This window comes from Strongylocentrotus purpuratus, unplaced genomic scaffold (genome assembly GCF_000002235.5).
Source record: "Strongylocentrotus purpuratus isolate Spur 01 unplaced genomic scaffold, Spur_5.0 spur5_scaffold_10, whole genome shotgun sequence".
NCBI lineage: Eukaryota > Metazoa > Echinodermata > Echinoidea > Camarodonta > Strongylocentrotidae > Strongylocentrotus > Strongylocentrotus purpuratus.
This window is the reverse complement of record NW_022145595.1, coordinates 12,306,000-12,327,970: the sequence shown is the minus strand read 5'-3', so window position 1 is coordinate 12,327,970 and position 21,971 is coordinate 12,306,000. Positions and strand designations below refer to the sequence as shown.

Genomic DNA, 21,971 nt, shown 5'->3' with positions numbered 1-21,971 from the left:
TGTGGTCTGACTGAAAGTCGATTAGGGGTGGTCCCTTGGAAATTGGGGGAAAAGTCTGAATTATGACTTAATGCTGGATATCGCCATAAGTGAGTAAATCAGGGAATGTATATTGAGCTCAGACCTTAATTTCCTTGAGTGATACAAGTGCCTTATATAAAGCAAGTTCCAAACTACAAAACGATACAATTTATCGCTCCTTCGCTACGCGACCTCACCAAAAGATTTATAATAATTCATCAAAGGGCGAAAGTTTAATGCAAAAAACGTATACTTTTCGGGAAGGGAGGGGGGGGGGTAAGCGGACACTTTCTTTTTTTTTTGGTCTCGAAATTTGAAAATTTGACATTTTGTTCCGTTGGGGGGGGGGATAAGGTCACTTTTTTTTTTTTTTTTATATATAAAAAAATAAAAATAAAAAGGTTTTTTTTTTTCTTCACAAAACATATACACAAAACATACACATAAAAAGGGGGGGTTAACCCCAACCCCCCCCCCCCCCTGCGTACGCGCCTGACTTTGATTCTTCCTGGCTCAACGTCCTCAAAGTCCTTGGCTAACTATAAATGCCATTACTTATAAATGCCATTACGCTAAAACTGTTGCCTGTATGTTTTAAGGTTTGTTGTAAAAATGAAAGGAACGACCCTACAGTAAACATGCCTCTACTATAATTTGCCTATCTATTAGGTGAACTTGATAAGGAGACCATGGCCTTGCTACACATGCCTCGCTGCGGTCTACCGGACGTGCAAGCCGATGAGAACGGAAGAAGGACGAAGCGTTTTGTGACTACGTCATACAAGTGGGACAAGCTTCATTTGACATGGGGAATCTTAAACTACGAATCCGACATAACAGCAGCTGAGCAGCGACATATGTGCAATTTAGCATTCAAGGTTCTATTATTATTTCACTCCTAGGCCAAGTTAATTAACCTATGTCATGTATGAAGGACTGTGTCGATAATTCACTGCTGCATTAGTATAACTTGACGACCAAGATCACTGGTTGCTGGGTTTGATTTAACCACATGTACTACATGACCTGATCCAGGGAAACTTCAACTATTACATTGCTACAGATTTGGGTTACAGGGTTGTAAATCAAAGTTTGAGTGTTTAATTTCCTCTCCTTATTGTATTTTCTACCCTGTGCCATTGCCCGTTACTGCACATAGAACATGTTGTAGAAAGCTTTAACAAGAGTATTGCTAGCCAGGGATAGACCTTCTAGCAGGGGTAGGGTTGTAAGACTAACAACAAATCCCACCAAACCAATATTTGGAGCCCCCTCATACTCGAGATGTAAAGGGGGAAAAACATCTTTTTACATTAAAATTTAATCAATCTCGATTTATTCAATTAAGTTCAAAATTAAATCTGAAACTTGAGTATTGTAATTGCCTTATCACCGGCGTCGGGCACCGCTAAAATTGTACGTTTTGACGATAACTGACGGTAGTTATCGTCCGGGACAGGTAAACTGCGTGACGGACCATACCGATAGTGAAACTAGATGTGTGCAAGCCCGCCCCCCCCCCCCCACTCCGGGGTCGGAATGACCGCATGCGTGTCACCAAAATGTCCGGTAAAGGGGTACTTTTCACGCACCAAAGTCCGGCTCGTACATACACAAAATTGACTTTACACACCGGACTTAGGGGGTGTTTTCAAAAGGAGGGAACACGCATATGCGTACCCTAAATAACACTGAGTGGGGGGGGGGGCGGGTAAGCAAGCTACTTATAGCTATCTTTTACCCCAGTTGCACCGAAAAGATCGATACCAGAGCCAGGCGCGGATCCATGGCCGACAGGCCCGTCCCCCCCCCCCCCGCCCCCCGCCCCCCCCCCCCCCCCCCCCCCTCTGGCAAAAGAAAAGTCGGGCCCCACCCCTGGCCCGAAACAAGATGGTAACCACAAATTTACCTTTTTTAGGGGGTTTGGTTAATTTAGTGCTCACGATTTTCAAATTTCCGGAGGCAATTTTTTTTTTTATAGTGCTCACTACCCCCCCCCCCCCCCCCCCCCCCCCAATGGAAAATCCTGTATTCGCCTGACCAGAGCCCTGTCATATCAACTGTTGCGATCGATTAATCGCACCTTATTTGCTTTTGATATCAGGCGCAAGTACGTACATGAGAGATAGGAGAAGGCAAAATAGCTATTGATTAGAGGACTTACGCTTGATCCGAAACAATCGCAACTCTTTATAAGACGGGGGCCAAGAATTACCAAGAATTACCAAGAATCGATCGGTGTAGATTCAGTTTGAAGTCGGTTTTGCGGTGTATCTGGGGTATATGGATGGTTTGATCCAGGTTCATTGGGGAATGAACTATTGCGGGGGAGGGGTGTGACTCACAGATTTCAATGTCATTTTCTCATTGTATTCTAATAATAGTATTTTTTCTTCTTTTTCTTTCCTTTTCTTTTTAACAATACAGTGGTGGAGCGATGTGTCGGCCCTTACCTTTGAATACACGGCAGACCCGGCTAATGCAGACATTGCCATTAGCTTCGTCTCTGGTGACCATGGAGATGGCTTGCCTTTCGATGGGACTGATTTAGCCCATGCATTCTTGCCTGTCGACCTTTTAGGACCCATCGCAGGCGATGTTCACTTAAACGACGCAATACATTGGGGTTGGTTTGTCTTGTAGACATGTAACACTTTTTAATGATTGAAAATGAAGTGCTTGTGTCAAAAAAGAACTGTCTATCCCACAATCAAATTGAATGAAACTCGCTGTGTCTAATGATTTTTGTAATTAAATATCTATATAATGAAGTTCGAAAGTTCTCTCTTGAATTGCTATCTTACTATTCATATATATTAATTTATTATGGGAATGTTATAGCCGGTGTAGAAAGCGAAATCCCACTAATTTAAACGAATTTCCGAGCCCTTTCCTCGCAATTATAACGCAGGACCCCCCCCCCCCCCCACACACACACACACAAAAGAAGGGGGATACTTCCCTGAATATGTTTCAGTTAAAGTAGATATTCATTGATTTTAAAAACTAAGTTTATTTTCATTATTGCGAAGTTGAAACTTTGATTCGAAAAGGTTATCAAAATTCAATGCTTGGAAACATTCGAAGTAATGATTATTATAAACTACAAACCGCTTAAAAACAGCCCCGGCATAGCACCTGAAGAGCTCTCCGAACGCTGCTGAGATGTGTGAGATCACAGTATGGACATGATTTGCACAAGCAGACGATGTCCCATGACATCTTCCACATTTTCAGTGCCTGTTTTTTCATCTTCTCTTGAGTTCTTACTCTTACTTCACTCAGTGGCGGATCCAGGGGGGAAAAAAAGGAAAAAAAGAAGGAAAAAAAAAGAAAGGAAAAAAAAGAAGGAAAAAAAAAGAAGGAAAAAAAAAGAAGGGAAAAAAAAGAAGGAAAAAAAAAAAGGGGCCGGGAAAAAAAGGTGAAAAGAAGGGGAAATAGATCATTTGCAGTTAATCCTGCCAACAACGTGTGGAAAAGGGTGGGGGACGAAATGACCTTGCCTCCCCCTCCCCCCCCCCCCCCCCCCCATCAAACCTTAAAGAGAGAGAAGGAAATGAAGGGAAAGGGAAAGAGGAGAGAAAGGGAAAGAAAAAAAAGAGAAATAAGAATGGTAGGGGAGATCAGTTGCGATTTTTCCGCCAACAAAGTGTAGATCGGGGGGGGGGGCGGGGGGCGGGGCACTGGCGTATTGATCGGGGAGGGGGCTCGGGGGAAATGAAATTTTAACGTGGTTTATTTCTAATTCCATAACGGTGGTTTACACATAATGCTGAAATGACATAATTTTCCGAGATTTTTCCTCATTCTTTAGTAAATTATACTTTGTTATGCGTTTGTAAATTAACAGCCAGGCAAGGAATATGCTTGAGATGCCTACATGTCAGGGCCCGCGGAACGGCGGGGATCGGGAGCCTCCAGCTCACCCCCCCCCCCCCCCCCCCCCCCCAATTTTTTTTGAAAAGCATTTTAAAGAGAAATAGAAAGAAAGAGAGCAAGAAAGAAAGAATAGTTAAAGGTAATACAAAGTTTTGGGAAATTTTGAAAATTGGGTGGATAGTGATTCTTTACAATTCGGATATATTTGGATGCCCCTGTGGATGTATTATAAGCACTAGAAAATTTAGCCTCTAAAACACTTCTGCTTTCGAGAAAAGTTGAATATAAACATTTACCGGTGTTCCCGGTAAATTTTGATGAATTTCAAAAAGCGCCTATATACGGCCGTGGAATGGTAGCTGCGATCATGAACATCTCAGAATATGTAGTTGTGATATATAATTTCCAAACGGTAATAGCTAATTGGTCGATTTTAGTCGAGAAACATTGTTTTATAGCTTAATTAAAATCTTGACCTTGAGAGGGAGCTACACAACAAAAAGAGTGTATTATTAACAATTTCATAACTTTAAACTCGATTTCAACCGCGACAACGATCACTGAATATTGTAGGATTGCATATGCATCCAATATGTTCATTTGAACCAAATTCATGACTCCATACCAAAACTTTGTATTACCTTTAACTACCAGTGTCACAACAAAATAAGGTATCAAAAATTGCTCATCTGACCGTATTTCAACGCCTAAAACCCCTGAGCTTCCGGGGGCTCCTTCTGGGGGCTCTGCCCCCGGGACCCAACCAAGTAACTGGATTTAGACAAGGATTAAGAGTCGAGAACGGTACAACGAAACGTCTTCTTTCTCTAATGATTTAATAAAACGTAAAAGCTTCCGCGCTTCGCGCGCGCGGATGGGAGGGGGGGGAACTGAATTTAGACGAGGATTAAGAGTAAAAAACGGTACAACGAATCGTCTTCTTTCTCTAATGATTTAATGAAACGTAAAAGCTTCCGCGCTTCGCGCGGGAGGGGAAAAACTGTATTCAGACGAGCAGGCGCGTACGCAGGGGGGGGGGGGGGGGGGGGTTCGGGGTTGAACCCCCCCTTCGGTTTTTTATATGTGTGTATCTTGGAGCAAACCCCCCCCCCCTTTTGTGATTTTTTTTTTTTTTTTTTTTTAATTAAACAAAAAAAATTATGCCAATGGCTGACCTCACCCCCCCCCCAACGGAACAGAATGTCAAATTTTCAAATTTTGAGACCAAAAAAGGGTGTCCTCTTACCCCCCCCCCCCCCCCCTCCCCCCCCCCCCCCCCTCCCGCTTATTCAGCGGCTGGCTGAGTCGTTGCGAAAAAAGTGGGGCCCCCCCTAAGAAATCCTGGATCCGCGCCTGACTTCACTACCATCAGACTAAATGTATAATCTATTGCCTCACTCTAAACCCCGCGCATGGTTTTATTTTGATGACAAATGCAGCGATACAAAAATAAAGGAATCTGTCCCTTGTAAACAAAATAAGACGCATTCAGCTGCACATACCGCGGTATGTTCGGCGATTCAAGAGGGAACAAATGCCGTCCTCAATATCATTCCGGGGGTTTTCAATTTAAAAATTTGGTTTCTTTGATTGTTAATCAACCCCTATCCTGTGTATTTACAAGCAAAAGATTTTAGTTATCAGAATCGGGTCATAATCCCTGTTGAATGGTTTGATATGCCATTTCATTTATATACATTAAACTCATTATAATTTGACAAATAATAACTTTGCAATTATGTTCATTCTTTATGGGATTTCGTCTGCTTGGGCAGTATTGGTCCATATAGTGACGTCATTAAAACATCGTTATTTTTCCGCCGAATCTCTCGTTTATTCCAGCTGCTATGGAGGTGGTTCCGTGGTTGTATTTGTATTTTTATAAATCACCCGATATGTAGTTGACCTACAACTTGTACGACGGACATCTGTTAGCTTACCAGTTTCTAGTGATACATTAGTTGACATATTTGTGATTTTCTTTGAATTTCCACTTTAAGATTTTCATTGCTTATTAATCGAACTTAACGATAGTTGCCATCATTTTTCCATTTGATCACTTTTATTTGAATTTCAATGTTGATTGCTTAGACTGTTTTAATAATTATTGTATAATTGCTCTTATCATGTATATACATTGTAAACTGTTGAAACCATGCAATTTAGTCTTTGAACTGCACAGATGATGTTATGTACCATTGATATATTAACATAATTATTAAGATATTAAAATAAGTAAACATTTCCAAACCACATAACATAATAATATGTGAAACACACAATGTAATACTATTGAAGTGTATGTCGGAGATAGAAACTGTCTGCAGTTAGGAAAGGCTGGTTTAATTGTAGTGAATAAGAATTGAGTTTCTAGATTAAACCGAAAATGCGCATACGGGACTACACACCAGTGGCATGAAAGTTTTGTGCAAAATTTAGAGCTATTTTTAGTCACTGGACGGCATTTAATGAGCAGTCTTTTTTAATAAGGAGTCATTATGTTCTGCTATTAATCTTACGATGTGACCATGGGCGCCAATCCTTACGTAATACCTATTGTTCAGGGGGTGATCTATTCATTCATCCCCCCTGAACAATAGGTATTACGTAAGGATTGACGCCCATGGATGTGACTTACAAAGAATGAGAAAGTTCACCAATTCTTTTTCATCTTCTTTTTGAACAGTAAGTTTCGACGATGGGTTCCTTTTTGTGATATTGCATGAATTGGGCCACAGTCTAGGTTTGAGCCATTCTCAAGACACCAATTCCCTGATGTATGCATACTACAATGAACAACCGCTCCAACTTGATGACATAGCCGGAATCCGTGCACTCTATGGTGAGTTGTTAAAATTCCTAAACCACAGGGAGACCCAACCGTAAACGTCAACGTAGGCTCGATTTCATTTTGTGAAAGAAAACACGGCGCAGCAAGCACCCCTAACGAGTCCAAAGCTCTTTGGAAGCGCATAGAGATGTTATTTCATTAGGTATTATGCGATATACAACTATTATTACGAGTCATGTTACTACCGCAATAGGGACTTTTAGATTTGCACGTCGACAGCTTTGACTGCAACGTGTGACGTCATTTTAAGGCACTGCGCATGCGTTACGTCGTCTCAGTCAGCGATCGAGAATGCGTCAACCTTGATTTTCCTAAATCTAGTACATACAAACATACATATTGATATTTATATAGCGCCTTTACATGCTCACGGTACTAGTATGCCGCGTGCGCATAAAATATACAGTTCCTCAGTTAGACAAAGGAACATCCCTTCCCTGCTAGTATGTAAAAATGTGTAGAACAGGTGTCACATGCATATTTACCTGTTCTAGAATTTTTATGCCTCCGCTACAAAGTAGCCGGAGGCATTATGTTTTCTGGTTGTCCGTCCGTCCGTACGTCCGTACGTCCGTACGTCCGTCCGTCCGTACGTCCCGTTCTCGTGATCGCGTTATCTCAAGAACCAATTGATGGATTCTCTCTAAACTTGGATCATGTATGTATCTTGCAGAGCCAATGAACTGATTAGATTTTGGGGTCACGAGGTCGAAGGTCAAAGGTCACAGGGCTCATTATGTATTCAAAAATAGCTTGTGATCGCAATATCTCAAGAACCGATCAATGGATTCCTGCCAAACTTGGGTCATATATGTATCTAACAGAGCCAATGAACTGATTAGATTTTGGGGTCACGAGGTCGGAGGTCAAAGGTCACAGGGCTCATTATGTATACAAAAATAGCTTGTGATCGCGTTATCTCAAGAACCGATCGATGGATTCGTGCCAAACTTGGGTCATGTATGTATCTAACAGAGCCAATGGACTGATTAGATTTTGGGGTTAGAGGTCGAAGGTCACAGGGCTCATTATGTCTACAAAAATAGCTCGTGATCGCGTTATCTCAAGAACCGGTCAATGGATTCCTGCCAAACTTGGGTCATGTATGTATCTAACAGAGCCAATGAACTGATTATATTTTGGGGTCACGAGGTCAAAGGTCACAGGGCTCATTATGTATGCACAAATAGCTTGTGATCGCATTATAATGAGAACCAATAGACAGATTACTATCAAACTCAAGACATGTATATATGTATCTTGCAGAGCCAATTAACTGATTAGATTTTAGGGTCATCAGGTCAAAGGTCATGGGGCTCATTATGTATGACTATAAATAGCTTGTGAATGCATTATTATTAAAACCGACAGATGGATTACGATCAAACTTGAATTTTAAAAATTGCTTCCGTTTTGGTTTGTAAAGTTGCTCTATGGCGGAGGCATCATTTTTGACTGCGCGCAGTCAAAATTCCATCTAGTTTACATAATAGCAGTGAAGGGATGTTCTTTTGTTGAGGGTAGAATGAGGAACTGTATATTTTGTCCTCTTTCTTTGTCCGTGATGTTCATAGTGTTACTTCCTGCATGCATATATATCGTCGAGTGCAAACTAAAAGATTTCTAATTGTAGTCAACATGGGCAGTTAAGTACGTTGACACGCATGATCAGTCGGCGTTCGTCGTGTTCTCGTCCACTCAATCTAAAAGTCCCTAATACCACAGTCACACCGACGAGACCGACACCACACCAAACACGAATGGCCCCGAATCGGTCGGTTTGGAGTCCGTTTGGTGGTGTGACTTGTACCTATATAAGCCGCTAATGTCTAGGTCACATTTGCTCTACGGTTAGGATCAACGCTCAAAATACACGGGGGCGGTGGGCGATTCGCCCCCGTGAGCTCCACAATCGCCCCCGTCAGATGGTTCACGGGGGCGATTGCAAAATTAAAAATCGCCCCCGTGGAAAATTTAAAATAAAGATTATCTTTTCTGATATAACTTTAACACAATATTGTGTATCAATTTTCAAACCTTAAACCAATCAAATGGAACTAATTAGATGGCGCTTTCTCTCACATCTCTATGAGTATTACCGATACAAACAACAGAGCTCGCAGTGCAGCTGTAGTGCGGCCGTCAGCAGTGGCTATACTGCGCCGGTAGTGCCGGTGTGCACGCTGACGCCCAATATCTGCTGGAGCTGGAGACGATCGCGCAAGGACTGAACATGGAGAAGTTTTTCGTTGTGAAAAGTGTGAATCCTCTGAAATCTGGTTATTCTAAAAAATCAGCAAATAATGTAACTCGACCAGTAAATCAATATTGAGAAGAAGATCACCAAATATGTTGCAGGGGCGGATCTAGGCGGTTTAGGGGGTTTAACCATCCCCCCCCCCCCTCCCTTGGGCTGCCGAGTGAAAATGTGATGTGCATAGAAAAATGCTATCATGTGTCATTGTGTCCAGACCTACACATAATTAATAGATTTCAGTAGATGCCAGGAAAACATCACTTACGGGGGTTCAAAATAGCAACAACAAAAATCGCCTCGCCGCTACGCGGCTCGTGGACGATGTTCCACATCGTATTTGGGTTACCCCCCACCCCCCACCCTTAGCAAAAAGCTAGATCTGCCCCTGTGTTTTGGAAGGATATGGTAAAAACTAAAAGTAAAGAAAGAATGTATAGGTTGCTCCGAATAATGAGGAGGACATTATGTGCAGAGCGGGAAGAAATGGAGAGAATGTCATCACGGAGATAAAAGTCAATAACAGCTATATGTAACAAGTACATTTTTAAGAGGGAAAATGCCGACTTAAATAAATGATAATGATAAAATACCAAGGAATTTAGGAGTTTCATGGGTACCAATTCAATGACAATTTGTATTAAAAAAAGAGCCCCCGTCGGTACTAAAAGAGCCCCCGTGAGAGGGCTCACGGGGGCTCTTTTTTTTTTGGAAGAGCCCCCGTGGACAAAAAATTAATTTGAGCCTTGGTTAGGATGCGGCGGCCGTACGCCCCCAAAATCGTAAGATACTTGCGGCGGCCGCATAGAATCTGCGGTGGCCTCAGGGTCACCCTAGGCCTAGGGCGTATACCTATCTTCACATGCCGTACGGGTAGCCGTGGGATTATAACGCGGAGTTGTAACTGCTTTCATTTCTAGGTTCACTGTAGCGATTAGACACGCCGTAGAGCGGTTCCAAGGCGACCGTACGTCGGGCGTACGGTAGCCTTGCGTTATATATACTCCAGGGGTGAAGCGGTAGCATCATGCAGCCTTGTCGCATGGTCGCCGTATGGTTCCCCTTCGGCCGCCGTGTGGCTACCTTGCGTCTGCCTTAGTATTTGTCAAAAGGCTACAGCCGCCGCAGGGACGCCCTAAGGTGACCGTGCGTCATCATTTCAAAGGCCGTACGGCAGTCGCAGATTTTCAGTCTCCACAAATTCAAAATATGTCTTGCGGCTACCCTAACATAATACGACCGCTACCGTATGTTTTCGTGGGAATGCTGCGGCGGTCCTATAATTGCAATTGGCCGCAGATATTTTAGACCGCACGGCCGCGGCGGCAAACGTGACCTATAATGATGCGCCCGACAATTCGAGGCCATCGTAACCAAACAGTCTTTTTCAAGACTACACCAACAGTCCCTTTCAGGACTACATACACTAAAGAAAGAAATATTACCGAGAGTCCTTTTCATGACTCCCAACCCTCCCCTCTCTCACATGGCGCAACTGCAAGCCTACTGTAAATCTACATCACCATGCAAGCCGATACTAAGTACAAGCAGAATCTGATTCTTGCTAGCCATTCTCTCTTCAGCCGCCGTAACCTAGCCGTAGAGTAAATGTGACCTAGGCTAATTGATAGTTTTGCGAAATAGTCGATGTTAGATACTCGTAGGAAATTTCCTCGGATTTGCAGCAATGAGCAAGAAGACCTTCTCGTTTGCAAAAGTAGCATGCAGTGTATATACAGTACAGTGCACTATAGTGGCACGAACATGAATTAGAATTAAGATCAATACAATACAATAAATACATGCCATGTATATATATATCCTCTAGTAAACGTTATAGTATTGTCATAATGGGGTGTCCAATAACCATTTCCTTTTGATCCAGCGGATGGGCAAATTATCATCGCCTAGGTGATCTCATGGGCTATAGGCCTACCATCTTACCTCGCCTTCAGCTCGGGAAGAAAGTAGCCCTGAGATCTCCTCTACGATCATAGTTTGTCCCATCGCCAAAGTAGTAGTTAATTATGCATCCACTTCTCATACTTCACGTTAAACAGGGGTAAAGTGCGGTGCACCGCCAGAGGGTTTCAATACGGAGAGTGTCTTGATAGATGAAGGGTCTCCTGGAGAAGAATATACGTACACCTGCATGGCGGGCTATACAGCCAATCATTTGGACCTGCTGGTCGTCTGTGAACAGAACAATACAGCAATTACTGCAAGTTGGTCCCCTGGTGCACCTAATTGCACGACAGGTACGTAAAACAATAAAAAATAATGAATAATAATGATATTCATAATAATTATTTTAATAATAATGATAATAATGATCACGATAATTTTGTTTCGCTAGGGAAGCCTCACCATACAGCTTCAATGCCGTTCTTCATTACCCCCAGCGATTGCCAGGTATTCATTTACACCTGGTTGGAGAGTGGCTAACGCGGATTAACGTCTTGCCAAAGGATGTTAGTGCCGGGCTGAGATAATATTTATTATTAATATTTTATTATTATTACCATTTGTTATAATCATAAATTTGTTTACCATTATCATCATAATCATTATTATTATCGCTATTAATGTTATACAGTAGGCTGACGGTTGAAACATGTGAGAGAGAGGGGGGAGGATTGGGGAGTCCTGCAAAGGACTGTCAGTAATTCAACCGACGCTATATAGTTCTCTTTAGAAATATAAGCTCAAGAAAGATTACTGCCAGTCATTTTCAGGACTCCCCAATCCTCCCCCTCTCGCACATAGTGCAAGTACAGTGCGTCCCAGAAAAAAAGAAACCGAGGATTATCGATGTTTTATCATAACTTAATCAAATTTATAATTAATAAATGACACATATTTAGATTTTGTAAAGCTTAGATCCTCTTTCATTTGATGCAACTCATATGATGCATATTTCACGCATGAATGATTAAAAACAATTTAAAGAGAGGAAGCTAAAAAGTCATTTTTAGGGCGGTATCTGAATTTCAAAAAGAAAATCAAATTTCTAGAAAGTTCATTTTCTGCCCTTTCATATGACACCTCAATCAGGAAAAATGAGCCAGGAATAACAAAGTTCTGTTGGTTTAAAATTAAAGTAATGCTTGCATTCCCATAATTTGATTAAACGAATTCGTGTTCACTTGCTTCAAGTCTTTCGTCTTCTTTGTTCATGGCTGATCGTCAAAGAAACGGAGTTAAGTCTTTTGACAACTCCATTTGTTGCATTGCTTTAAGATTCGAATAACGTAATCAGACTAAGTTCACCCGGCCCGTGCTAGCCTTCTATAATGCTAAACATGTATGTATCCATGCGTCGGTTTTTAATGGAGCACCCCGTTTATTCCATGTATACGTTTATACATTGAGTCGGAGTTATTGTACAGAAAATTGAATAGTATTTTTTAATTGTACTTTGCTTATAAATTAGAAATACCAACAACACCGACAACAACTCAGATGACACCAACAATGATGCCATCGACAACACCGATGACCCCATCGCCACCCGGTATGTTGAAACGTCCAAAAGTGATAGAGATACTAAAACACACACTCACACACCCACACCCACCCACACACACACACACACACACACACACATATATATATATATATATATACATATATACATATATTTAATACAATATATCATATATACAGGCATGATAAATATACAGCGCGTCCCAAGAAAAAAACTAAACCCGAAAACGAACGGATATGGTGAACATAATATGAGCTGTATGGAAATATATTTCCTTGCCTTTCATATAGTACGATATGCTTTCAAATGATACACTGATGATATTCACCCATACTTGTTTTACTGAGGAACATTATTCTGAAAATAGAATTTCGAAATCCATTTGTGCCGGATTTGGGTGAAGCAGGGAACATGACATGAAGCTTAAAGAGAAGGTTGAGTTCTGGGAAGAGGCGAAAAATAATTTGTGAGCGTTATCGTTGTTATTATGCAAGTGTGGAAGAACATCAGATGAAATATGTTACCTGAAAAGCATGGCTCTTTACGCCTTACATCTTTCTGTGTACAGTGCTTGTAACTTCACCAAGACTTGGCCAAATTTCTTATCATTTTGGTGATTCCAGAACCTTGCAATACACACAAATACTTATATGCTAGATGATCAACCTTTTCTGGTCGATTCCACACCGTTTCTTTCACAATGCAATCGCATGACCAGAACTCAACTTCATCTTTAACACCGAACGAGAAGATTTTCATGTGCTTTTTTAAATAATGGGGGCGACATTATTGCCAACATCATGAAATATAGATAATTGAGATACTGTCGATGACAATCGTTATACACCTGATCCTGATGACATTAATATTAGCATCTTTTAGAACTGCAACTTTTTAAAAGAGCAAAGAAGAAGGTCCGATTATATTTTTAAAAGAATAAGTAAGAGTCAATTTACATTTTTATAATGAGGGTAATATCTCGTCTAATGGACACATGAGGCAGGACAAAAATCATCTGAATACTTGGTTTGTAATTTTCATCGCAAGATGTACCATTTTCAATCAATAAATGAGCATTTCTTTTATTGATTAATTTTGGGAAAATATGAGGCTGTACGCTCCTGTCATCCCGAAAATGGGAATTTGCCGATATTTTAAGTAACTGATTATTAATTGAAATGCAAATCATTATATGAAAGAAATCTTGCATAATCATTGTGTATATGGTTATGATTATTTCCCTAACGTCATGTTCGCATGTGACACAAAACGTTTTCCCTATTTTAACAAAAAAGTTGCACAAATGGATCTAAACATCCCGTGTTTAAAACAATGTTGCTATGCGAAGCAGTAATGGATTGGTATCCCTTGAGAGCATATTACTGTATGCAAAGCCAGAAATCATTAATTTACAGCTTGTAGTTTTCTTATAATTGTGGTTTGTTTCTGAGTTTCTTCTTTGGGTGGGCACACTGTTTCCGAGTTGGCTCAGTCGGTAAGGCGTCTGCCTGTCGAACAAAAGATCGTGGGTTCGAATCCAACCAAGTCGGATGACTGTGTGTTAAAAATACTCTGACCCTGTTTCAAAGACGCCGGGTGGGTTACAGTGGAAACACACCGTCCCTAGGATAGGACGTTAAATGGACTCCTCATGCAAAGGAAATACCAGGGGTCTCAGTGTACTGAGTGTACTCAGTGTACTCCTATAAACAAGTATTGTAAAATAATTACTGTATTCCCTTGAGCATTTTGAAGTGCGATAGGGATTACCTTTTAAGTTGTTGACAATGTAAAATTAATAAAATTACGCTTCTGAAATTCACAATGTAAACAATTATTATGTACATGTAGTGTTTACAAACGTACACAATGCACATTGAACAGAACTGTTATTATTCTACTATACAAAACAAAAATATAAGAGACCAGCTATATAGGCGTAAGACTTGGTAGGTCTGGGTCGGTATCATGAGAATCCATCTTGATCTACTGAAGATTTAAAGACCGGCAAGCGCAGGCGGCGGCCGGTGGTCTCGCTAATGGGCATTATTACCCCTTGAATAAACCTTGAATATAACTTGAAGGCCACACCTCGCCATCGTGATGATGAAGATCCAGTAGATAGTGTGGTGTGGCAGGGTTAATGGGTCCCATGGGACCCATTTAAAAACTCAGGTTGGATAGTTGTCGTTTGAAGTTGAGGAGTGTGGGAGCATCAATGGCAGTTTGTGGCAGCTTGTTCCATTTGCTTACAACTATCTGGCTATAGAATTTTTTTTCCTGATGTCAAGGCGGCTTCTTGTTTTGGCTAGCTTCATGGAATGGCCTCTTGTTCTTTCATAATTAGCAAACTGAAAATAATTCCCGGGTTTGGATTTTTCGATTTTCGTCATTATCCTGTAGGTTTGCAGTAGGTCTCCTCTCTCTCTTCTTTTCTCCAAAGTAGTAATAGTTTCAGGTTTGCTAATCTCTCTTCATACGGTAGATGATGAATACTTGGAATGAGTTTTGTGGCTCTTGCTTGAACTTTTTCCAACTTCTTTTTGTCTTTTTCCAGGTAGGGACACCAGGCCTGAATGGCGTAATCTAGGTGGCGTCTTACGAGTGATTTGTACAGTTTTAAGATCACTTCCTTACTCCTGAATGTAAAGTTGCGTTTGATCATTCCTAGTGGCCTGTTTCCTTTATTTGCTGCTGCAGCACACTGGGAGGCAACTTTCAGGGACTTGTGTACTAGAACCCCTAGATCTTTTTCTTCTGTACTTTCTTTCAGCTGGGAGTTGCCCATCGTGTATGTGTAGTGTGGGTTGTGGGTTCCAAAATGCATCACTCCACATATTTTGTCTGCATTGTATCTCATCTGCCATGTATTTGCCCATCTGTGAAGGTGGTTGATGGAGTTTTGCATGTCTGTTCTATCATTGTCTATTTGCACTGGATGGATTAGCTTGGTGCCATCAGCAAATTTGCTAACTGTTGATTTGTCGGTTAGCCCAATTTCGAGGTCATTCATGTATATCAGGAAGCACAGTGGTCCCATGACTGATCCTTGTACTACAGAGCTGGTAACAGGTCTCCAGCTAGATTTGGCTCCCTGGGTAACAACTTTCTGCTTGCGACTGTTGAGCCAGGCTGTTGTCAACTGCAATATGTTATACAAATATACAATGACACTCGAGGATCTAGCTGAATCGGATAACTAATAGGAAAGTAATGAATTTTTGAAAAAGTATGTAAAACCATGGAACAATGGAAATCACTACACAAATTGCCAATTTGGTTATCAGTTTGTGACGGCATGTCCTCACTATTTATCAATTGCTTTATATATTTGAATCCCATTAATTTCCCTTTTTATCCCCCAAAACTTGTTTTTCACATGCCTCTGCCCAGGTTTGTATCATATTGCGTGCATGACATTTCACAAAATCTTTTATGAACTTTGAAGAATTGATACTATTTTCTGAATATTGCTTATTCATAATTATTGATTTTCACATATATAATTTATCAAAATTCACATTTTTCATGATTTAACTGAAAAAATTACTCTATATTAGTGCATCCAAACAAAAACATATCATTATCAATCTAACTTGGATGCTGGTGTGAAGAAATAAGATTCTTAGGGGGGAAATAGGAAATTTATGTTATCAATATAAAGAAAAAAAATAGTGGATAGTAAGGCATTGACGTCACAGACTCATCAGTGAGTTGCCAATTTGTCTCTCTCTCTCTCTCTCTCTCTTCACCTCTCCATATGAGATCTTGTAATTATGTGTGGGGATTGGAACCTACTTCAAGATTTTGATTCGGACTCTTGTAATTACGTTAGATTAAATAATAAAAATGCTCAGCGCAAAGTTTTGGAAATGAAGAACAGTTTTCATTTAATTGATCCATGGCGCTGTACCCATCCAGACATAAAACAGTTTACCTGGAGACAACCTAGTCCTTTAAAAGAAGGGCGACTAGATTATTTTTTGATATCAAACCAGCTATTTTCGTTAGTATCAGATTGTAAAATTAATAATAGCTATAGATCTGATCATGCAGGGATTAGTTTGGATCTTATGTTCTGTACTGGTATAAAGAGACACAAATATTGGAAGTTTGACAATTCTCTCTTAAAGGAAGAGCAATATGTACAAAATGTAAAGGATAAAATAAAAGAAATCACTTTAGATTATATTGAAAAAAATGAACAAGATGATACAAGGTTTGAGGATATTGACAAAAACAGTTGTAAATTTATTCTCAATGAACAAGTTTTTTTTGAAATTCTTTTGATGGAATTGAGAGCATGTACTATTATATATGGAGTAAATAAGAAAAAAGAAATTGATAAAATAGAAAAACAATTAGAGGACAAGATCGAACAGTTGGAATTGAAGTTGAATTTGGGCATTAGTGATAAAGATAGCATATTAGAACAAATGAAAGAAAGGAAAAGCTTAAAAGAAAGGAGGAAAGTATTTTACTACAAGAATTACAATATGGTGAAAAACCTTCCAAATATTTTTATAACCTTATGAAACAAAGGCGTGTAGAAAAGAGAATTATTCAACTTGTTGATAAAAATGATAAAATATTGAATACGGAAGAGGAAATTAAGAACGAGGTGGAAATATTTTACGAAGACCTTTATGGATTTCGAGAGGTATCAGATTTTCAAGATATATTACATGATCTGGAAGAAACAGATCATAACAAGATTTCAGATGAAAAAGTAGAGGAGTTGGGTAGAGAAATTTGCCTTAAAGAAATTAGCAAAGTTGTTGGTAACTTAAAACTTGGTAAATCACCCGGACAGGATGGGTTTACTGCAGAGTTTTTCAAGTTTTTTCTTAAAGATATAGGGATTTATTTAATGAGGAGTTTGAACGCAGCATATGTTTGTGGAAGATTTTCACATTTCCAAAATTTAGGAATTATAACCCTACTACCTAAAGGTAACAAACCTCGCAATCTACTTAAAAACTGGCGTCCTATATCTTTGCTCAATGTCCAATATAAGATTCTTTCTAGTTGCATTGTAAACAGAATAAAACCATTGTTAGACGAAAACATACATAAAGATCAGAAAGGCTTTCTGTCCGGTAGATACATCGGAGAGAATATCAGAATAATTTATGACATAATTTCTTATGCAGATCATAAAAATATTCCTGGGATATTACTTTTTATTGACTTTGAAAAGGCGTTCGATTGTGTTTCACATGATTTTCTATGGAATGTATTACATTTCTTTAATTACGGGGATAAAATTATCCAATGGATCAAATTACTATATTCGAATTCTGCTTCAAATGTGTTAATTAACGGTTGTTTAACCTCGCGTTTTAATATTAAAAGGGGCTGCCGACAAGGAGATCCGCTTTCTGCATATTTGTTTTTATTATGTGCAGAAATTTTAGGCATGTTGGTCAGAAAATCCCACAAGATAAAAGGTTTAGTTATATAAAACAAGGAATATAGAATATTACAATACGCTGATGATACAGTGTTGTGTCTCGATAGTACAGAAAGTTTACAGTATGCTCTGGAGCTATTGGAGTTCTTTTCTCAGTATTCAGGTTTAAATCTTAATATAAATAAGACACAGATATTGTGTATCGGTTCCTTGAAAAAAACTGTAAATATTGATTTACATCAGGTTCATGGGACTGACATATCGTTGGTTAACGGGGGATTCATAAGGTATTTGGGAATAGACTTTGGTATTGATTTAGAAAAGCTTCCAGATTTCAACTACGACAGAATATTTGATAAACTAAAAAGGCAAATGATATCTTGGTCGAAACGTAACATTTCTGTTTTTGGTCGCGTGGTCTTGGTGAAATCAATGCTAGTCTCGCAATTTAACCATTTATTTATGTCCATTCCTAACCCTTCTGAACATCTTTTAAAAGCAATAAATGTCTCTTTTTTTAAATTCATTTGGAAAGGGAAACCTGATAAGATTAGCAGAAAACAGATGGTTTGTTCTTACGAAAATGGTGGATTGAAAATGGTTGATGTTGTACAATTTTCTAGAGCTTTGAAACTGACCTGGATTAGAAGAATATTGTTGAACTCATGTGAAGACGTTACCCATTTAATGTACGCTTTCTTACGTCCACTATCATCATTGGAATGGGGTAAAGGTGATATATATTTCACTAAATTATCATTTATGCTAAGAAACTGTTTTTGGAAATAACTTTTCCAAATACTAGCTTATTTTGTCCGCCAGGTTCAATGTACTACTACTCCTTTTTGGAAAGCTATTTCTATTTGGTATAATTCTGAGATTAAAATTGGAGGAAAGGGTATATTTTTAAAAGAATGGTGTGATAAAGGTATTCGATTTTTAAACGATTTATTAGATGATCAAGGACACATCTTAGCAAGAGAAGAGTGTGAAAATAAGTTTTCAATCAAAATACAGTTTCTTCATTATTATGCACTCTGTCAAATAATTAAATGCAAATACAAGTCCCAATTGGAAAGTTGTAATATGAAGGTAAATGGACCATTGTGCCCTGCATATATTTCATGCTTGTTGAAAGATGAAAAAGGATGTAGACATATTTATCAAATTATGTTAAAAGAAAAGGATGAACATTTGAATAAATTATGTAATAGATGGCATGCAGATGGTTTATTATTTGATGATAAATATATGCAATATTATTTTAGGGTTATGTTTCGCTGTACAACGCATACAACAGTTCGGTACTTTCAGTACAGACTTTTGAATAAGATACTATATTTGAATAAAGATCTTGTAAAAATTAACATAATTTTAAATAAGAACTGTTCCCTTTGTGGAAGAGAAGAAGAAGATATGGTACACTTTTTTTACTCCTGTAACGTTACCAAATTGATTTGGAGTTGTTTGACTGACTGGTTAACTATTGTAACACGCTGTAGAATAAAACTGTCCTTAATACATGTTTTGTTAGGTTTCATTGAAAAAAGAAATGATGCTTTAAACTGTATAATAATTTGGACTAAAGAACAATTATATTTTTCTAGAATACAAAAGTCTGTACCGTCCTTTCGGACAATAAAACAAAATATCAAGAATAGTTACACAAATGAGAGGCAAGTTAGTATATTTGCTAACAAAACTGACAAATTCGATAAAAAATGGATAAATTTTGAGAGGATTTTGATCCTTTAATAGGAGTATATTGAATTTCCCACATCATTTTCAGTCATGATGTTGCATTTTATTTATTTTTTGTTTTTCTTTCCCTAATCTACATGTATGTTCTGTATACAGTATTATGGTTGATATTCGTTATGTATATCTTATTCTGAAATATTATATGATATTCATTGGAACATGTGTTCAAATATGTTATCTTGAGATTGATTATCAATAAATGGCCTGTTGGAGGGTCCAAAAAATGAAGAAAAAAAAAAAAAAAAAACTTGGTTATAATTTTAATCAACCACGGATTACCATATGAATCACACAACTGTTGGTTAAACTTTAACCAACGGCCTGTTGATTAAAATTTAACCTTTTTTTTTTTATTAAAACTTTAACCTTTTGTTGGTTATTTATGCTTTGTTCGGGGCTGATTCACATGATGTTGGTTAAAATTACATGGGCCGTTGGTTAAAATTGTAACCATTGTTGGTTAATATTCTGTTTTAGAAAGTATTTGACCCATTTTTGTCTCGCCTGCGTAGCAAAAAAGCGAGACATAGGCGCCGCTTTTCCGGTGACGGCGACCCGGTGACGGCGACGGCGACGGCGACGGCGACGGCGGCGTCAACATCAAAAACTTAACCTAAGGTTAAGTTTTTGAATTTTTGATATAATTTTGAAAGTATAAGTTCTTAGTCAATGAAACTTGGACTATAGGGTAATCAAGTCTCCCCAATCATGTTAGTAGAATTTCAGGTCACTAAGTTAAGGTCAAAGGTCATTTAAGGTCAACAAACTTAGACTTTGTTGTGGCATCAACATCAAGATTTTCAAAATGCTTCTTCTTCGTTATTTTTCAACCGATTTTGATTCTGATTGTTTCATATGATAGGGCTAGGAGGGGGATTTAAAATTCTACACAGAATCGTGAAATTCATTATCTATGCTAATTTATGCAAATTTATTCGAAATCACAAAAAAGGCTTCTTCTCCTTCATTTCTAGACCGATTTTGATTTGGTTTGCTTTATATTGTAGAGCTAACTTTGGTACACTAAACATCTACACAGAATTTTGAAATTGTTCTCCATTAATTAATTATGGTAATTTATGCAAAATTTATTCCAAAAATAACAAAAATTGTTTCTTTTCCCTCATTTCTTGACCGATTTTGATTTGGTTTGCCTTATCTGGTAGAGCTAAATTTGGAACACTAAACTTCTACACAGAATTGTGAGATTTTGCTCCATTGATTATTTATGGTACTTTATGCAAATGAAATGAAATTATGTACCTTCCAGGGCATCAAATTTTTATTTTTGACCAGTTCAAAAGTGTACCACATAAAATTTACGATATTTGTTGTTGCGAGATGCGGATGAGCGCTACGTCATTGACGTTCTGGTTTATCATATTGAATTGCGTTATGCAGGCGAGACCGCCGAGAGCGTTTCCCTTGTCTTACGTAAAAAGTCCGACATATTTTTATTATAATTTTGTTCCTTACGACATGTTCATATATACTCCAGATGGTCCGACCACAAAGCAGATGACAACAACGACACAACCGACAACCACACCGATGGCAACACCGACACCACCAAGTATGTTGGCACCTATGTCTAAACTAAGATACGATACGATACCTATCACAGGCTACGATACGAAGCTCGTTTATGTCTGTACATTCGAGACACGGACAAAATACAAACAATAAACACTTGTCACAATCTCAAATCATTCAAAGCAAGTGCCATTGATGATCATACCAATAAATAAGGATAATTAGGGAGATTCACGGAGCCAAAGGGGGCGCCCCTCTAAAGAAAAAAAAGGATAAAATATTCTCGCTAAGCTGATCACCCTCAACTGCCCCCCCCCCGCCCCAGGTGGCCCAAAGAAACCTTAAAGATACGAAGATTGTACATGTCCTTTCATTATAAATCTAGAAAAATAACGAATTCTACTACTATAGCCTACATTAAAAAAAACATTGAAACATGTACTTGGAGCAATTGTCATTAATGAAAATTCCCCTATATAGGAGTATAGGTGGACAGGGGAACTAAAGGGGGCCGGTACCCCCACCTGAAAAGAGGGATATTATTGTGAGGATTATTTTGTTCTTATCCCAGTTTCCCTACTTAGCTAATGTGGGATGGCGGGCAGTATTCCGTAAATTTATCAAGACCCCGCCCGCCGAGCGTTTCTAGGAGGAAAAGCAGGAATTTACAAAATCTTACTCCCGGTGAAAGAAAAAAAAAGAAAGCAAACTTTTGCTCGTTTAATTTCCCACCTTTCTAGGACAATTGGAACCTGTGTGTAAAAATCATTTC

At 38.9% G+C, this 21,971-nt stretch overlaps 1 protein-coding gene across 1 annotated transcript in view; it reads left to right on the top strand.

Moving 5' to 3' along the window:
- The window catches only part of LOC100887941 (matrilysin-like), a 35,641-nt gene extending 14,289 nt beyond the window's left edge, over positions 1-21,352 (top strand). The window contains exons 3-7 of the mRNA XM_030980105.1: positions 2,369-2,647; positions 6,587-6,742; positions 11,066-11,263; positions 12,439-12,519; positions 21,165-21,352. Coding sequence (XP_030835965.1) covers positions 2,369-2,647; positions 6,587-6,742; positions 11,066-11,263; positions 12,439-12,519; positions 21,165-21,352 — 902 coding nt within the window. The remainder of the gene's footprint in view (positions 1-2,368; positions 2,648-6,586; positions 6,743-11,065; positions 11,264-12,438; positions 12,520-21,164) is intronic.
- The last annotated feature ends 619 nt before the right edge of the window (positions 21,353-21,971 follow it).